This window comes from Equus quagga, chromosome 19 (assembly GCF_021613505.1).
Source record: "Equus quagga isolate Etosha38 chromosome 19, UCLA_HA_Equagga_1.0, whole genome shotgun sequence".
Taxonomy (NCBI): Eukaryota; Metazoa; Chordata; class Mammalia; order Perissodactyla; family Equidae; genus Equus; species Equus quagga.
This window is the reverse complement of record NC_060285.1, coordinates 24,572,045-24,592,340: the sequence shown is the minus strand read 5'-3', so window position 1 is coordinate 24,592,340 and position 20,296 is coordinate 24,572,045. Positions and strand designations below refer to the sequence as shown.

General features: G+C 38.3%; 1 protein-coding gene across 9 annotated transcripts in view; it reads left to right on the top strand.

Moving 5' to 3' along the window:
- Positions 1–20,296, top strand: part of CFAP54 (cilia and flagella associated protein 54) — a 298,057-nt gene that overhangs the window by 223,493 nt on the left and 54,268 nt on the right. For all 9 annotated transcript variants that reach the window (XM_046646604.1, XM_046646603.1, XM_046646606.1 and 6 more), the window contains 2 exons: positions 3,911–4,009; positions 5,017–5,158. In XM_046646604.1, coding sequence (XP_046502560.1) covers positions 3,911–4,009; positions 5,017–5,158 — 241 coding nt within the window. The remainder of the gene's footprint in view (positions 1–3,910; positions 4,010–5,016; positions 5,159–20,296) is intronic.

Sequence of the window (20,296 nt, the reverse complement as noted above, 5' to 3'; positions counted from 1 at the left end):
TGTGATTTGTGACCCCTTTCTCCCTTTTTTTTCTTTTTTCAGGTATGAGGGCCTTCTTGAGGATTTCTTGTAGTGAAGGACTTTTGGTTACAAATTCCCTTAACTTTTGTTTGTCTGGAAAATATTTAATTTCTCCCTCATATCTGAAGGATATTTTTGCTGGATGGAGTATTCTTGGCTGAAGATTTTTATCTTTTAAAGTTTTGAATATGTCACTCCATTCTCTCCTAGCTTGTAAGGTTTCTGTAGAGAAATCCAGTGAAAGTCTGATAGGAGTTCCTTTGTAGGTTATTTTCTTCTGTCTTGCTGCCCTGAGTATTCTTTCTTTGTCTTTCATTTTTGCCATTTTTACTACTATATGCCTTGCAGTAGGTCTTTTTACATTGACAAATCTAGGAGATCTGAAATCTTCCTCCACACACATTTCTCCCTCAATCCCTAGATTTGGGAAGTTCTCTTCTATTATTTCATTAAGCACACTTTCTGCTCCATTTTCCTTTTCCACATTCTCAGGAATTCGGATGATCCTTAAATTCTTTCTCCTCATTGAATCTGCTATTTCTCTGATATTTTCCTCATTTTTTTTTAATCCTTAGTTCTCTTTCTTCCTCTGTCTGGAGCCATTCAGCCTGTCTATCTTCGATTATGGTAATTTGCTCCTCTATGGTGTCTACCCGGGCATTCAGGGAATCCGTATTCTGTTTAATCTGTCCATAGTATTTTTCATCTCTAGTAGTTCTGTTTGATTCTTCTTTATAGTTTCAATCTCTTTTGTGAAGTAACTTCAGAACTCATTGACTTGTTTCTCTATCTTTCCCTCTACCTCATTGAGTTTTTTGATGATAGCTACTCTGAACTCATTTTCACTTAGTTTACCTATTTCCAAGTCCTCAGGACTTAATTCTGTGTTTTTACTGTTTTCCTTCTGTTCTGGAGCTTTTATAAATTGCTGAATGGTAGAGGAGCAGTTTTTGCGCATTATGGTAGTATTCGGTTGCAGTTACAGCCTGTCGCCACTAGATGGGGGTCGACAGCCACGCATTCTGAGCCCTCCGCCTTCAGGCAAGATGGCGGCACCAGTGTGGGTTGGGGGACGATGAGGGGCAGTTTGTCTCACGCACCAATTTGGATACAGATCAGCTCTCGTTCTCTGGTCTCCTAGGGGCCTGGCTTCATGGGGTCCCCAAACATGGAAACTTTCCCCTGTCAGCGGGTTTCCACTGCACCAGCTGCGGGAGTCCTGGACGATACCCTGGTTGCACGGCCCCTCCCCCACTCCTTCCCACACCCGTGGCAGCGATCCCAGTCTCTAGGGGAGGGAGCGAAGTTCTCTCCTACCCGGTTCCAGCTTCTTGGAGGGCAGCTGCAGCCTCTCCGTCCTCCATTGTTTTGGTGCTGTAGGTCTCTGATGGTCTGGCATTAGGTTTATTGGCTGAAATGCAGTTTTTCTGATCCTTTGTTGTAGTTTGGAGGGGAGAGAGTCCTGGGTCAGCTCACCCCGCCATTTTGCTTTGCCCCTTCCCTGAATTCTTCTTTTTACACATAGATGCGTAATTGTCCCAGCACCATTTGCTGAAAAGACTATCTTTTCTTCATTGAATTGCCTTGGCACCTTTGTCAAAAATTAGTTGCTCACAAATGTAAATGTTTATTCCTAGACTCCCAGCGTATTTCACTCATCTCTGAGTCTACCTTTCCATGAGTAGCCACTGTCTGGGTTACTGTAGCTTTTAGTAACTTTTGAAATTGGAAAGTACATGTCCTCCAACTATGTTCTTCCTTTTCAAAATTGTTTTGGCTACTTTGAGTCCTTTGCATTTTCATATGCATTTTAGAATCTGCTTGTCAATTTCTGCAAAAAACTAACAACATTTTGGTAAAGATTGTGTTGAATCTATAGATGAATTTGGGGACAACTGACATCTTAACAATACTGAATCTTCCAATTCGTCATATGAACTGTCTCTTCCTTTATTTATTTCTCTCAGCAATGTTGTTTACTTTTCAGTGTACAAATCTCGTACATTTTTGTTGTTTATTGTTATTGAGAATGGAATTTTTTCTTAATTTCATTTTCAGATTGTTCATCACTAGTACGTGGAAATACAGGTGATTTATGTGTATTGAGTTTTATATCATGTGACCTCGCTAAATATATTTATTAATTCCAGGTGTACGTGTGTGTGTGTGTGTCTTGGGATTTTCTATGTAGAGGATCATGTCCTCCGCAAACAAAGACAATTTTACTTCTTCATTTTCAATCTGGATGCATCTTTTTTTCTTTTTCTTTCCTGTTTTCATGGGCTAGAATCTCCTGTGTGATGTCGAACACCTTTCCTATCTAAAAATATGCCCGCCATATTCTACAGAGAAAGACAAACACTGTATAATTTCACTCATATGAGGAATGTAAACAAACTTATGGACAAAAGGAACAATTTAGTGGTCACCAGGGGGAAGGGGAGTGGAGGGGGGGCACAAGGGCTGAAGGGGCACACTTATACAGTGTCTGACAAATATTAATGTACAACTGAAATTTCACAATGTTGTAAACTATTACGACCACAAGAAAAAAAAAATGCCCACCGTATTCTTTTCCCAGTCCAAATTTTTTCATTCTGAGCTTAACTCTCTCCTCAATGAAACCTTCCTTTCAATTCAAAATGAGCTCTTTCTTTTTTGAATGTCTGTGTTGCTAATTGTTCTTACACTGTAGTTATTTAATGTTATTCTTTTTTCTTCATTTAATGTCTATTATCTTATTTCCATAATTTAAGTAGGTAAATTGCCCAAGCTTACAGAGCCAGTAAGCGGCAGTGGCTGCCACAGAGCCCAAGTGGTTTGATTACAGCTAATGTGTACAGCTTAATGACTAGGATCTCTATACCTTGGGACAGGGCTGTATTGCTTAGATCCCCCAAAGGCAGATCTCTGTAGGTATCATGTACTTCCAAGCCTAACACTTGATCTAGGCCAGGCCACACTTGCACATTGCATTTCCTGCTCTGACATCAGCTCTACTCATTGCCTGCCTTTTCCTTGGGAGTCTTATAGACAGAAGTAAAAGAAGGATACTTTTGTTACTGTTTGTTTTATTCTGCAGTTTTGTTCAAGATTAAAAAATTGGCCAATATATGAGCACCAAAAAATTAGAACCAAGCAGTTTAATTGAATAACTTTATCCAGATTAGTTAAATCTTAAAAATTGACTATTAATACTTATGTAATACAGACAAGGTATTATGTTGCTGGTGGAGTTTCTGTTTATTTCTCTAGCATTCACTTTCTTATGTTTAAAAGCTGGACAAATATGCACATCCATGGTAAAAAAAATCTCCATTCAGGGTTGCTTTTTGCTGTTCTGTGAACTTTATGATTACATCATTACTTTAATAGTTTCCTAGTTAGAAAGCTGATAGCAAATACGTACCAAAAACCTTTAAGTAATATTCTTATTTCTGACATCTTCACACACAATAAATTCAATTTATAGATCCTCTATTAAAGTGGTAAGTACCATATACTTAAAATGCCATTTGTGTTTATTTTATTGTTATTCAAATAATGCAAGCTCATTATGGAAAATTAGAAAAAATAATAAAATTATTTAACCACCCTTAAAATCTTGGATAACCACAGTTAGTAATTTTCTCTGTATATACAGGGAATTATATGTATGTGCATCTTTTTAAAAATGGAATCATACTTTGCATACCATTTTGTAACCTACACTTTTCTTTCCCCAGTTTACTTTGAACGTCTTTTCACGTCAATAGATACGTGTCCATTATTATTCTTAGTGGCTACATAGTGTTCTACTAAAATGTCATCTTCAGAAGATGAGAGAATTTATTATGCAACTTTATATCTTTATCTATCTTTGTCATTAAACATTTGCCATATTTTTTAGTCTTTTCCCAGAAGGCGTAGTTCTATTAAAGAACCGACGGTAAATATATTTGAAACGTACAGTTCGTTTGCCTGGATTGTGATAAGAGCTGCTGCGCAGGTTGGTGTGATTTTTTCCTTTTTTTTTCTTCTCCCCAAAGCCCCCCCAGTACATTGTTGTATATTCTAGTTGTAGGTCCTTCTAGCTCTACTATGTGGGACGCCACCTCAGCATGGCCTGATGAGTGGTGCTAGGTCCACGCCCAGGATCCAAACTGGTGAAACCCTGGGCTGCTGAAGGAAAGTGTGTGAACTTAACCACTCGGTCATGAGACTGGCCTCGGTGTGATTTTTATTTAGTCTTTCTCTTTACTGTCATATCTGTGCTGTCTACATACCAGTTGTTAAGGCAACACAATGTATATATATATAAGAGAAAGGAAAATTTCACATCTTTTGGGATTTGTGCCAATGTTTCTTCTTTGGGAAGATTAGAAACGCTCTTTGTATGTGTAGTATTTTAATTAATTAATTAATTTATTTATTTTTTGAGGAAGATTAGCCCTAAGCTAAAATCTGCCGCCAATCCTCTTTTTTTTTGCTGAGGAAGACTGGCCCTGAGCCAACATCCACACACGTCTTTCTCTACTTTATATGTGGGATGCCTGCCACAGCATGGCTTGCCAAGTGATGCTGTGTCCGCACCTGGGATCCAAACCGGCGAACCCTGGGCTGCTGAAGTGGACATATGTAAACATATGTGTACTATTTTTAATCTCTATTCATCAGACCTAGCTTTGTTTGTTTCAACTTTTCTTTTACGAAAATATTGGCAGATACACATGGCACATATTTGACATTTTGGCAAATATCTGTCATAGCCAGGTGAGGTGGCCTATTTAAAGTGACTTATACATTAATTAAGTTGTCAACAGCTATGATTTGTTCAACTGTGATGTACGCTACATATCGCGGATCCCATGTTGTTTTTCAGGCTGTTGTTATTTTATCTTCCAATGTACGTTGAATGTTATTTTATGAATTCACTTTTTCACATTATTTACCTAATGGATAGTCTATGAATTAAAAAGCTTACATTTATGAATTCTAATTATGCATTAATTTTAGGTCAGTGAAGCTGTGCTGGCAATTAACCTACTTATCGGGAAGAAGAATGCTCGAACTGATAAAGTTAGCCAAGGAGCATTATCAAATATTCCAGAATTTGCCACTGTGGATCTTTTGTCTTCATATACAGATTATTTGCTTGGTATGTTTGAATGTCTAGGTATTTTATAAAAACATGATACATGTAATGTGTAATCAAATTTCAAAGGTTTAATTCCAGTGATTTGTTGGGTTTTAGCTTAGACACGATAATGGTTTGGAGAACTTCTGGGAGCAGATAGGGGTCTTAGGGCCTACCTGTCAAAATAAGGGGGCCTCCCACTTCACTGTACATACATACGTGTTAGTCAGCTGCTGCGTTTCAGATGCCGGCTCTGTGAAAAAATGGTATTTCCTTATATCTGTTTATTTCCCAGTCCACACGTATCAAATGAGACCTTTTGGGACTATTTACTTGAGGGACCTTCTCTGATCCTCTAAAATGTGTACTCACTCCCACACTCTCCTATAGCTCCCTATTCTTTTTCTTAGTTATTTTATATTTGTATGTGTGTGCATGCACGTGATTGTGCATATTTGAGCTCTGTCTCTCATTAAATTATCATCAGCTCCCTGAAGGCAGGGACCTTATCTATTTGATTTGCTACTCTAGCTATAGAAGTCCCACATTGCTTGTACAGAGCAGACATGCAATGTGAATATTTGTGAAATGAATTAATGAATGAGAGGTTTGCAGAATTTAAACTTGACTATACTACTATTTGTGTGTTTTTGTTTAGGATTCCTTTGTTAGTCAGTCAACTAGAATATAAACCTCTAAGTCAGATCAGCAACAACATAAATATTTAACATTCATTTATGTGTTTGTCCATTCATTCATTTGAAAAATATTTATTGGGTGCTTCTTGTGTGCTAAGCACTCGGATAGGTTCTAGGAAGCGAGGTCCTAGAGTCTGACTTCCAGACTGACGTTTCAGTAACAACAATATCTAATTTTGCTTGGCACTAGGTGAGCATTGACCCAAAGGGGATGAAGCATGTTGACTAACCTGATGGGGGTGGGAGTGATCTTTCTAAAGCCCCTGGAGCCCCATCTGTAGGCAGCAGCTTCCTCTGCCGAGTGTTGTCAACCTTGAAGAGTGTCTGATACCATCCCCTTCCTTGACTCTTGCCTGAAGAATATGTGGCCCAGACCATTTTCCAGCCTCAAAATGCTTTACCTGAGGTCAAACCATTAGGTGGACTTTTTCTACGAGGCATGTTTTCTTATTTTTATTGCCTTCATGCCTCGTCAGATTTCTCAGCTATGGCCTGGACCTCAGGCTGAGTGCTTGGTCTTGCCAGAGTCCCCATAGATGAGCTCTTTAGGGATAAAGTGGGGCAGTCTGGCACCCGGGAAGCCAGTGGGGGCTGGTTACTGCTTCTTGCACTTGACCCTGCCTGGCAGCTCAATTCTCCCTGGTTCAGAAGGACAGGAATGCAGTCCTCTTAGAGGCACAGTATTGCTTTCTACAGAGAGTGCAATATTAATCATAAAGAGATTTCAGTTTACACGCAGATCCTGCCAAACCATTTAATTTCTCTCAACCCCATTGTCCTAATCTGTAGACTGAGAGAATTCGATTTGTTTATGGATAAGACTAAAATCTGAAAATTTTACGACTGTGATTCAAAGTTCCAATATGGCTATTTCTTCTTCACACTGGCTCTTTCTTACTTCTGAAAGATGTGTCTTCTTTATCCTAGACATTTTCTTATGCTTTACCACTTTTTAGGGAAGGGATAACAAGTAAGTTTCATGTAAAATGCTGTATTACGGAGCAGCACTGTGGCCAAGTGGTTAAAGATCTGTGCGCTCTACTTCAGCAGCCCCGGTTGGCGGGTTCAGATCCTGGGCGTGGACCTGCTCCACTCATCAGCCATGCTATGGAGGCATCTCACATACGAAAATAGAGGAAGATTGGCACAAATGTTGGCTTGGGGCTAATCTTCCTCACCAAAAAAAAAAGAAAAAAGCTGTATTAATCAGTTATTGCCAAAATTAGGCTGCATACCAAATGAATCTAAAACTCAGTGACTTACAATGACAAGAACTCATTCATATCCTCATCTCATATGTTCTGCTTCAGGCCACAAGTTGAGTTCCAGTGTACTCCATGTACATTTTGTTATGAGACCCAGGCTAAGAGGCAGTGGCTACCAGGGGCATGTTCTTCTCATGGTATATGCCAGAGCGAAAAAGCCAAGCCAAATCATGGAAGCGTACTCAAGGCCTCTCTTCACATTACATCCCACTGCTCAGAGCAAGTCATATGGCCAAGTGCAAAATCAGTGAGGCAGGGAAATGTACTCTGCCTGTAGAGGAAGGAGAGGGGCGTGAATGTTTGCTGAATGAGAATCCCAACTATCACATAGGACAAGTTCAGTCTATGGCTGGTGGCTACCTGAGAAGAATTCTGAAACCCCATATGGAAAGACAGGAATAGGTGCTGCTGTGATCAATGAATAATGTCGCCCATGGGCACACAGTGGGGCATCGCCTCGCCTAACCAAATGATCTTAGTTGATCAGTTGAGCGAGTAGTCTTCATCCCAGCTCTGCTTAATACTAGAATTTATGCTTCCTTTTTGTATTTCAGTGTTTTTCATAGCATATTCCAGTTTTCAGTTTCCATTTTGTGACATTAGCACTGCTTTACTATTTTACCAAAATAGTAATTTGAAATTACCAAATTTTAAAGTGCAATCCATTTTGCATTTTTCCTTGCCTTAAGAATAATAATTTTGCCCTCCAGTCTTTTCCTAGCAGAGTGATAATTAATGCACGTTGATGATTCCCCTCACTTCAGTATTTGGGTTGGAAAGGGGTTCTGAATCCCCACCTGACTGTCACAAATACCCAGATGGCAGTGAGGCTCATATTATAATGAATTACTAAAGGGCAACAACAACAAATAAAACTTGTTTGATTTTCCTTGCATTAGCATAAATTAGCATCCAGGAGAAAATGTCCTCAGTAATCTTAACTTTAAACAACACTAGCACTGATCTGTACACGAGGTGATGAACAATATTCATTGTTATTGTGTGCAGAGTACTAGATAGTTCTGTCCAGAAAGGAGGAGGAGTCACAGAACACAGCAAGGAAGTGGGTCTTGCCTTCCATGAGCTTCCAGTCATTGGCAATCAGAACAGGCATACACCTTAAAATTATATAAATGCATCTCTTAAGAGGCCCATATTAATAAAGGAGATTAATGTATCTTAAGCTAAATAAATGCCTTCTAAGGGGAGCTGCACACAGGCAGGATGGGCATATGAGTTAATTAGGAACATTTTTTTTCTGGAAGAAGTATATTGTGGGTCAGATGTAAATGGACCAGAGATGTGGGGTACTGGAGAGGAGGGGAAGCACATTTTCTCAACAGAGCCAGTGACAATCAGAGAAGCATGATGACAGAATAGACTAGTCATGTGTGGAGGATAGAATACAGATAATCTTGCCAGAAGCTGAGAGCAATTGTGTGATATCTGTAGAACAGAAAGAGAACTTAGCGATGCAGCTGGTCCAATTTATTGAGGTTTCCTCTACATTGTCTTGTAGGAATAGAGACCCTGAAATGATGGTACTGGCAATATGATACCATATTTAGATACAATGCAAACAACATTTATTAGATGCCCACTTTGGGCCCAGTTATGTTCAAATATACTCCATCGTTTTATCTTGATTTTCTTGTGGCCTTAATACATAATTCAGCTAGGATAAAAATCATTAATTTCTATAAGGCATTTTGAATTACAAGTAACATTTCAGATTACTGGTCCTGGATGCAGCCTCTCATAACTGAATACACATGATACACAGAAAAATATAAATGTTTGTCATGCTAAAAACTAATGTTGGTAACCTATTGTCATAGTATAAAAAGAGATCTATGGAGCAGAACTGAGAATCACAACTAACCCTTGATATATGCTTTGCTTCTTGAAACAGAGAAAACCTTCCAACCTGAAAAAAACCTAATTTGTCCCTCCCTTACCGCCTGCCCCTGGTTCAGAGACGCGGAGTCCAACCAACCAAGAACTAGGATGCTCTTCCTCTCCTACTATCTCAATTTCTCCTATTCCTCCAAGACACAATTCCCCATAGTGGTGGGGAGCTAGGGGAAACATTACATCCTCAAATTCCAAATAATTACCCCCCTGATAAGTGGGAATAGAGAAAATTATTCATGCTAGCAACAGTGATGTTTGTGTGTGTTATGCGTATGCTTGCTGTATCAGTTCAGAGTATTAGCGATTGAGACAATTGGGATGGTGAGAACCATCCTCGGTGAAGCAGAGCTGTCCTGGTCCAGTGCCTGCAAGAGTATGGAAATTCCACTCGGAGCCCTGCACATTGATGCCTTAAATCTGAGAAGGGGCAGTACCATGACTGAGAGCAGAGCGTACATTCTCCACTGTGTTGTCAGACACTAGGTATAAAGAGACTCTCCTTGTTCTAGACAGAGTCAGCAATGGAAAATAAGAGACAACAGATCACACAGGTGAGAAAACATTGCCAAACGAGCACAATAGAATGCTGTCCTAAAGACCCAGAGAAAGATTGACCCTTCAGGGAACAAAAGGAAATGAAACAAGATTGTTGGGTCCCCTTAGCAGGGCCCAAGCAGTCAAAGACTGACAAGATGACAGAAGGCACCACATGATAGTGGGACAAGTGGTACCTGATGCTACGTGTCAGTGCTTTCTTATGTAATTTCATTTATCCTTTAGGAAAATTCTGTGAGAGTATCATTACACACATTTATTAAATGAGGCAAGATACTCAGAGAGGTTATGTAACTTGAGTAATATTGCACTGCTAATCAAAACCCTGGTCTATGCAGTTCTAAAGACTGTGCCCTTGATCATTGTGTTGGGTAGGATAAGAAAGTAGTGCCAGGAAATCAAAATATAGAATTGATGCTTCTGGTCAACCTGTTGGACTGAGCTGATGTGAAAGATGCTCCTGCCCTTCCCCATCCAAACATATAACAAGGTTGTTTAAAATAGAACCAAAATTGTTTTAATTTATGGCTGAGCATGAAACCAGGAAAGTGAAATCCCAAGTTGCCAAGGCAGCATGGGGGCTTTATAAGCAGGGCTGAAGGTGAGACCTCCCTGGAGAGGGAACGGCTGGGCCTGGGACTTGAATGCCTGGTTAAAGAGGGGTCTGGAAAGAGGGCCCTGCAAGGAGGGAAAGTCAGAACCTGGCTAGCTGCATAAAACTGGACTTCAGAGTGGACTTGTCCATGAATCAAGGACTAGAAATACACCGCCTGCTGACCCGAGTAGATGCAGAGAAACATGCCAGGTGCCCACAGTCAGGGCCAAACACGAGCCAGTTGGGAGAAGTCAGAAATCCACCTTAGAGTGTAAGGTTGGAGATCACAGCACCTGCATGAGGCAGGGAAATGAGCATAAAAACTGGCCCAGAACCAGTGAAACCCTCGGAGCTCTGGCTGGGGCTGGTGGGAAACTATTTCAAAGAGAGACTCCTCAGTGTAGGCGTAAGGGACTCTCCCCACCCAAAGGTCTTCTGAAGATAAACTGACGGTACAGATTATACCTGGACAAGTTCTGGCATCACTTGTGGATTATAAAGGGAAAGGAAAGAATTGTAAGCGTTGTCAGAAAAAGCAGACTTTCTACAAAGGAATAAAAATTGAACTGGTCTTAGTTTTTCTCTGTGACATTAAAGACCAGATGACATTGGTCAAATATGTATAGAGGCTTTTTTCCTTTTAATTTAGTTCAGTTTTTTGCATAGGTAATTTATTCTCAAGAATCAAAACTCGAAAGACGTGAAAGGGTATGGAGAGAAGGTCTCCCTTCCATTTTCTCTGGAAGTAACTCAGTTCTCCCCAGAGGCAATCGGTATTGTCTGTGTATTAATGTCCTATTCCTGCTGTAGCAAATAACCACGAATTTAGTGGCTTAAAACAACACAGATGTATTATCTTGCGGTTCTGGAGGTCAGAAGCCCAAAATGGGTCTCAGTGGGCTGAAATGAAGGTGTCAGCAGGGCTGCCTTCCTCTGGAGACCCTAGAGGGGAGTCTGTGTCCTTGCCTTTTACAGCTTCTAGAGCCCGCCTGAGTTTCTTGGCTTGTGGCCCCTTCCTCCATCTTGCAAGCCAGCAGTGTAGCATCTTCATATCTCTGACTCTGATACTTTCACTCTTCTGCTTCGCCTTTCTATATATAAGGACCCTTAAGATTACATTGGACCCACATGGATGACCCAGGATACTCTCCCCATCTGGAGGTCAGCTGATAGGCAGCCTCAGTTCCATCTGCAACCTTAATTCTCCTTTGCCTCATACCCTAATACAGTCACAGGGTCTGGGGATTAGCACATGAACATCTTGAGGGAACCATCCTTGAGCTACCACACTTGGTTTTTTGTGGTCTCTACCAGAGATACGGCATGCTTATACAAGCTGTCAAGGTTCTGTTATAAAGGACAGAATCCACTCCAATTTATTTAAGTGGAAGGAGATTACTTAAAAGACTTTCAAAATCCCTGTGAAGGCTAAAGAAACAAATTCTAGGCTAAGCGTCCAGAAAGGACTAAGCCACATGTAACTGGACCATGAAGGGAACTATAGGTTTTTATTTTGTTTTGTTTTGTTTTATAAAGTGTCGTAGTCCGTTCTCACTGCTATAACAGAATATCACAGACTGGGGAGCTTATGAACAACACAAGTTTATTTCTCACACGTTTGGTTGCTAGAAGTCCAAGATCAGGCAGCCAGCAGTCTAAGATCAGGATGCCAGCAGATTCAGTGGCTAGTGAGGGCCCGCTTTCTGGTGCATAGATGGAACCTTCTCTCTGTGTCCTCACATGGTGGAGGAGGCTAGGGATCTCTCTGGAGCCTCTTTTATAAGGCACAAATGCCATCATGAGGGCTCCACCTTCATGAGCTAAGCACCTACCAGAGGCCCCACCTTCTGATACCATCACATTGGGGGTTGGGATTTCAGCTTATGAATTTGGGGGACACAAACGTTCAGATTATAGCATAAAGGAAGCTGTAGAATCAGGAATCTGCCTGCAACATAGGAAGCCTGTGCTCTAGCTGTGGTGTTGCGAACCACGCTGCCTCTGCCAGCATCCACACCAGCAAAAGAGATGCCTTGAATCCCATCTCCTGCACCGCTTAGCACAGTTCCAACTTCAAGTCTTGCATGAATGCACTGGAATCGAGATGCTAATCCCATCTGGGGCCCTAGCTGCTAGGAAACCTCAGGAACGTGGTTTTTATCTTTGTAACTTCTTTGATATGGGAAAGCACAGTTGGAGATTAGGATGGATGTTGAGTGAGCCAATGTGGTGCATACACTAATACTCAGATATATTTTTCCCTTAAAAAATACAAATATTGGTATAACTATTAGTACACACAATTATGCATGTTGCTCTTTTTTTCTTCAACTTAATATAAGTGTATCTAATGGGATTTTTTTCAAATCAATACATAGCTTCTTTTTTTTTTAATTTTTTATTTTTTGTAAAGATTTTATTTTTTTCCTTTTTCTCCCCAAAGTCCCCTGGTACATAGTTGTATATTCTTAATTATGGGTCCTTCTGGTTGTGGCACGTGAGACGCTGCCTCAGCGTGGCCTGATGAGCGGTACTATGTCCGCACCCAGGATTCGAACCGAGGAAACACTGGGCCTCCTGCAGTGGAGCGCGCGAACTTAACCACTCGGCCACGGGGCCAGCCCCCATAGCTTCTTTTTTATTGTTGCGTAATAATACACACACACATATATATATGTATATACACACACACATTGTTATATATATAATTTAATACAAAAGCTAGTATGTATATTGGATCAATTCCCATAAGGGAAATTTCTGGATCAAAGGGTAGATTTGTTATAATTTTGATAAAGCCAAATGCCTTTCACAAAGGTTATGCCAGTTTGTACTCCTGCCAGCAATTAACAAAAGATCGTTTTTTCCCTATGCCCTTGCTGATAGTGGTATATTATAAACATTTTTTAAAGCTTTGTCAATATGTTAGGGGGAAAAAGATTTAATTTTAATTTGTGCGTTTCTTACTAGGAGTAAGCTTAATAAGCATCTCTTGTATGAACTTTCTGCTCATAATCTTTGCTCATTTTTTCTTGAGGGTTTTTTTTGTGCCTTTTTTCTAGGTATTTGTAGAAGCACTTTATTATAGAAATCAGCCCTTTAACTATGATATTATTTGCAAATGTATTTTTCCAATTATCAGTTGTTATTTAACCTTTTTTGTGGTGGGTCTGCACCATGAGGAAAATTTTATTTCTAAATAGTATAAATTGTTAAATTTTTTGCTAACTTCTGGATTTGTGTCATTGTTGGAAAGGTCTAGTCTCTGAGGCTATAAATGAGTTCTCTGATAGACTCTTTTAATAATTTATGGAAATCTATTTGGACTATGGAAAGAATGACAAGTGCATATCAATTTAGTTTTTCCAGATGGCTACTCTGTTTCTGTACTTTTTATTCATTTCGTATGCTCTCTCTATTCAGCCTTCAATACCACATTGTTTTAATTATTGTAGCCTTAAAATATATTTGTTCTATTAGGATAAATCTCTATTCATTACTCTTTCTTTTCAAAATTGTCTTTTATGGCTCTTATTTTTTTCACTTTGGAAGTAGTTTGTCTAAGTTAAAAAACTTCTCCTGTATTTTTATTGGAGTTGCACTACTTCTAGACATTAACTTGGAAATAACTTACATTTTTATGGTATTGAGTCATTTTAACCAAAAATCTTGTGTATTTTATGTCCTATGTTTTTTAGTTCATCTTTTTTTTTAAAAAAAATTTTATTAGTCCCTTAGGAGTGTGTTAACATTTTCTTCAAATAGGTCTTGTGTTTCTTGTTAGATTCATTTCTAGATATTTTATCTTTTTATTGGTATTGTACATTTTTTTCATTATATTTCTACTGGTGGTTGTTTTTATATATAGTGATTATTGATGTCTATATTACTTTATTATCTTTAGATGTTTTTCTCCAGTTGATCATTCATGAACAAAGTCGGGGGCAACACACATTTTCTGCGAAGGGTCAGATAGTAAATATTTCAGGCTTTGTGGTCTCTGTTTTGACTACTCAGCTCTGCTGTTGTAGTGTGAAGGGAACCGTAGACACATATAACGAATGAGCGTGGCTGTGTTCCGTTAAAACCTTACTATGGACATGGACATTTGAATTTCGTGTAACTTTTGCAAGTCTCAAAATATTATTCTTCTTTTGAGTTTTTTCAACTACTTAAAAATATGAAAATCATTTTTAGCTGAAGGGTCGTATATAACCATGTGCAGGCCTGATTTGTTTGGCTCATGGGCTGTAGCCTGACACCCCTGGACAAGGTGAATAAAGGTCTCTCCCTGGGAGAATTCTGTTTCTTTTCTTATATATGTCGTTTTTAAAAAAATTGTTGATAGTGTGTTACTTAGGGTGTGAATATTCTTAACTGTTATATCTTTCTTGTGAATTATATCCTCTAACACTATAAAGTTTCCACTCTTGTTTCACTTAGTGCTTTTTGGCCAGAATTCTACGTTTTCTGATACTAGGTTCACAAATATTGCTTTTCTTGGTTTCCGTTTTCCTAGTACACATTTGTCTATCCTTTTATTTTCAACTTTTCTAAATAATCTTGTTTTAAATATGTCTCTTACATTGAACATAGAGCAGGGTTTTCTATGTTTTAAAACCTGATAATTTTTTTAGTAAGAGGCAACTTCAGTCAACTGAAATTAATTGATATGAAAGGTATGTTTGACATTATTTTGTATCATTTTAAAATATACATATAATAAATTAGGAAACAAAAACAATAAAATCAGGGGCCGGCCCTGTGGCGCAGTGGTTAAGTGCGCACGTTCCGCTTCTCAGCGGTCCAGGGTTCGCAGTTCCGATCCCGGGTGCGGGCATGGCACCACTTGGCACGCCATGCTGTGGTAGGCATCCCACATATAAAGTAGAGGAAGATGGGCATGGATGTTAGCTCAGGGCCAGGCTTCCTCAGCAAAAAAGAGGAGGACTGGCAGTAGTTAGCTCAGGGCTAATCTTTCTCAAAAAAAAAAAAAATAAATCTAAAAAATAAACCAATAAAATCAAAATGTTGTAATTTCAGGGGCCGGCCCACTGGCATGGTGGTTAAGTTTGCACGTTCCACTTTGGTGGCCTGGGGTGTGCCGGTTTGGGTCCCGGCTACGGACCTACGCACCACTTATCAAACCATGCTGTGGCAGGTGTCCCGCATATAAAATAGAGGAGGATGGGCACAGATGTTAGCTCAGGGCCAGTCTTCCTCAGAAGAAAGAGGAGGATTGGCAGCGGATGTTAGCTCAGGTCTAATCTTCCTTAAAAAAAATAATAATAATTAAAAAAGAAAGTTGTAATTTCAGGGAAAAGAACAATAAACTATTAACCAACTTATTTAGGAAAGTTAATTACAGGCAGGAAAAAACCCCCCAGAAATGATAAATGATAAGAGGAAAGTAATCATTGATATTGAGAAATTAAATTCTTGAGTTTTTTTGTTTAAACAAATAAATTTGAAAGCCTTTATAAAATTTATAATTTTGGGGGAAATTTTAATTTACCCAAGTTTACTTCAGAATAGGTAAAGAAAAAATTAGACAGTTCTATTATTATAGAAGAAAAAGGTTATGTTAGGAATTAAAACTGAAAAATTAAAATGTATTAATTAATTTTAAAAGAATAGTAATAAACCCAGTACAAGTTAATGTAAATAACAGGGTAAAAAAAATCTCTTTAATGTCTGGCTTAATAAAAGATAGCTGGACTCTCATACCTACTTCTTCCATCAATCTGTTGCAATATAATGTTTTGATTGAAATATGTAAAGAAAATCCAGCCTCACTTAGATATGTAGTTAGAAAAGGGAGGAGTATTTTAAGAGCCTTTTCAGATAGTTATAGATAGTCTTCTTTGATACCAAAACAACACTGGATAAGTGATAGTTTCTTAAAGGTTGGCTCCGGTGTAGAATATGAAACAATATCATTGACCTTGTTGTCCTCTAGGTTAAAATACATTAGTCTGTTTTTCCGTTTGAATGTATCTTTTACTCATCCATGATTTTATAACATCGTGCTTTAGACATTTGGAAAATGGTGATTCCCTGGGTTATGCAGAACTTCTAAATATTGGTACAATTCATTGGACAGTTTTTAAAAATCAAATTTTAAAACTATCACCACCATTCTTATCAGAATAGTCTAAGTATTGGGAAGTTCGTGGTGGCACATACAAATTTTCCAAAATTCTAAGTTTTTACTTAAAAACTTGAAATTTATCATTGGCAGCAAATGCTGTCAGTTGTTTTCCTTGAAGTCAGGCTTACTACTTTTATCTTTGTGAAAATGTTTGCCACATACCTAAGTCTGAAAATGCTTAGTTTGTCTTGTCAGTTGTTCTTTCTGGTGAAAATGGTGTTCCATGGGGAAAAAGAAGGAGACATTCTGCTTGTAACTCAAACAACCACACAAGTGCTTTTTCTCAAGACAGCCATTGTACTTCTGTATGCACCAGAAATATTTTATGTGTCTTCCCACTTTATCACGTGGAATATGAAAAAGATGTGTATTCAAGGGTCAGTAGTTAATAACATTAACTTTTACTTCTTCATCAAGGATATGCTAACTGAAACTGGCATTTTAATTAATGTATTCATTTTACTATGAGTGCACAGCAATGAAGAACGCAAGGGCTGGTAGTGCAGTTTTCTGTCACTGCCTTCCTGGATTCACGCTCAGGACCACAATTTTATTTATCATGGCTTTTGCACCTTTAGTGCAAATGTCAACACAGTTATTCCAGGATAAACCACTGGATTCAAAAAAGTTATTCAACACTTTGGTTATTTCGCTTGCGTTATTGCCAACCATTGACATAAAAGGAACTCTCCTTTGAATAGTTGGTGCTGGTACTATTAGACAAATATAAACAAAACTGCGAGTCCAAGAGTGTCTATCGATTTGAGCCTTTGTAAGGCAAAAGCACAATTCTGTGGTTGAGTTACTAACTGAGTCTTCGTGTTGACAGCAACATCTTTAATTCAAGTTATTTTATCATTGGATAGTGCCATGATTTTGTTTACTGGATTTTCAACCCGTGGAGATTATTGCAAACAGGGCATTTAGGGCTTAGACCTCAGGATGTGTATTCAGCAACGTCAACTGCACGGGATTTTGTTAGTCTCTAGGCTTTTGCATGCATTTCTCTAGCCGATATAATATGATAACTTACTCTATGTGATGCTTCCTGGTTTTTCATTTGTAATTTAAAAAGCTGTAACAAATTTTTTTTGGCTTTTAAAGAGCTCATCACATACACATTTAGTTTTCTATTCCTTTTTCTTTAAACTATGACAGTTGGTCTTAAGATACCTCAACTTAACTGGCACCATAATACTATTTTAAAAATGTGTAACTTACCATCAAGAAGTATAGATTGCTATTTCTTTCTGAGATTTACATCTTAGTATCATCTTCTGTCTCCTTTGTGCCCTCTACTTGATGACAACTGCTTTGGGAACAATTCCACGCGTCTTGTGGTTTGGGGTTTTAGCTCTTTCCTGATTTATTGAAAATAGAATTTGTGTTTTTGTTACTTGTTTTCTGTGTTGCTTTGGAATGATTTCCAGGAGTAGAAAGGAACATGCCAATATCACGCGAACATCTTCAAGCTGGAAGTCACCACAAATTATTTTTTTGTACTATAACAAAAACATGGAAAAAAGCACAAATCATGAAGAAACAGCTTGATTAATTATCACAAAGGAAATGCCCATTTAACCGTCCTGGGTCAAAAATAGAACAAATCCAGCACCCCAGAAGTCTATATTGCCTCCCCTCCCGCACCTACGAGCTTCCCTTTTTTTTCTGGCTTTATTGAAATATAATTGACATATAACATTGTATAAGTTTAAGGCGTACAGCATAACGATTTGATACCATGTACATGTTGTGAAATGACCTTAACTACAATAAGTGACACGTCCTAACCTCTCTTCTTTCTGATTTCTAACAGATAGATTAGTTTTGCCAGAATTTGAGTTTTGTGTAAGTGAAATATACAGTCTGTATTCTTTCGTATCTGGCTTCTTTTCTTCAACATTATGTGATTCATCCTTTTGGTGGATGTAATAACACAGTTAGTGTTTATTCTACTGTTGATAAATATTTGGGAGTTATTGTGAACAACACTGCTATGAATACACTTGCACATTACATTTTCGTTCACAGACGTGCACATTTTTATGTATATGCCAAGGATTGGAATTGCTGGGTCATAGGTATATGTATTTTCAGCTTCGGTGAATACTGCCAAGAAATTCTCCAAAGTGGTTTTAGTTTAAAATTTACCTGATGACTAAAAAAGTAGGGCGCTATTATGTATACTATTGGCTTTTGTGTAGTCTTTTTTGGGAACTCCTTATTTAAGAATCATGCCAATTTTTCTTGGAAATTTTCTGTCTTTTTCTCAGAGATATGGAGAGCTTCTTTAAGTATTCTGGATCTGACCATTTTGTAGATTATATGTATTGTGAATATCTTTTCCCACTTTGTGCTTTGCCTTTTCGTTCTGTTAACGTTTTCCCATTTATAAATCTTTTCTTTAATGGTTTATGCTTCTTGTGTTCAGTTTTAGAAATCTTTTCCTATACAAAAATCATAAGGATGCCCTCTTATGTTACCAGCTTTGTTTTACTTTTCACATTTAGATCTATAATTCATCTGGCACCTTTTCTTGTGTATGGTGTGAGGCTGAAGTCGAGATTAATTTTTTTCCATATAATATACAATTGACTCAGAACCTTTTATGGAAAAGACCAGCCTTCTTCACAACACTGCAGCGTCACATCTGCCAGAATCAAATGCCCACATATGTGGGCTGAGAGAGAGAGGCAGGGAATAAACATGTTCTTATATTTATTTCTGTGATGAAATATAAAAATATTATATGAAATATAAGAATATTTTGCAGGGCTGAAAGGAGAGGTGAGTCTTTCAGGTGGAAAGGCCTGCTGTGTTCCAAGCAGCATGAATGAAAAAGACTGAGGCCCAGACACAAAATGAAATTTTAAATCACCGCAAATAACAAGGAGTTCATTAAAAACACTACAAAGGAGGAAAAAATGGTCAAATACAAGTGCGAATATGACTAGCATCAGGCTCTCACCAGCAGTAATAGGTACTAGAAAGCAGTAGAGCAAGGCTTTCGAAGTTTTAAGGGAAAATGAGTTTCAACCAAAATCATGTTTGGCTCCACAATCAGTCAAGAACAAGGGCCTTGTAAGGACTCAAGTGTTTTTCTTTCAGTGAACTTTTTAAAATGAAGTTAGTACTTGGAAATGTACCTCAGCACACAAAGTTGCAAAAAAGAACAAAGAAGTATATGCAAGATAGAAAAAAGAGAAAAGAAAAGGAAGGAAGGAAAGGAGGAGGGAAAGAGGAAGGGTGGCAGAAACCATCTGTGTTGCTGGCCATGCAGCAGCTAAGAAATACATCAGTACGAATGAAAGCAGCAAGTTTGCAACCTCAAGAATGTCTTCAGGGAGCACGAATGGATTCTAGGCAGCAGGAAAGTGACTAAAAAACTACAAGATGTTAGGAAGATGGTGAAGAATGCAAATGTTGCTTTTTTCAACAAGGAGAAAAAGGCATTCAGAAATTCTAAGAAGAAAATACTCTTCAAGAATTCATGGTCCAAATTTGAAGCCAATTACAATATGACATGATTTTGAAGAATTGGTCTAAGTAAAAGCAATCCATTTGATCTTGGTGCTAAGAACTGCATCCTTTGGGGGTCACAGGGTTGTGACACTCATCCTCAGTGAAGGAGATTTAGTCATCGCAGTGAACAGTACTTATACAATCATAACTTAAGCATTATTTATTGATTTACAACTTGTAGTTGAAACAAAGAAGGGTCTGTTATGGATACAGAACAGAAAGTAAGTGTTATTGACTTTGAAGATAGAAAACCTGGCAAGTGGAAGGAGGTGAGGGGGTGCAGATGTCATTAGCTTACAAAGACATCAGGAGATAGTGATCATATTAGAAATAGAAAAAAAAGAACTTTTAGGACATTGATAGACTTATATAAAAATAATAGGGGAACTAAAAATGTTGATATAAGTATAAAAATTTTGAGGTGAAGAGGAGTGTTATGTGAGCTAATACCTCATCTGT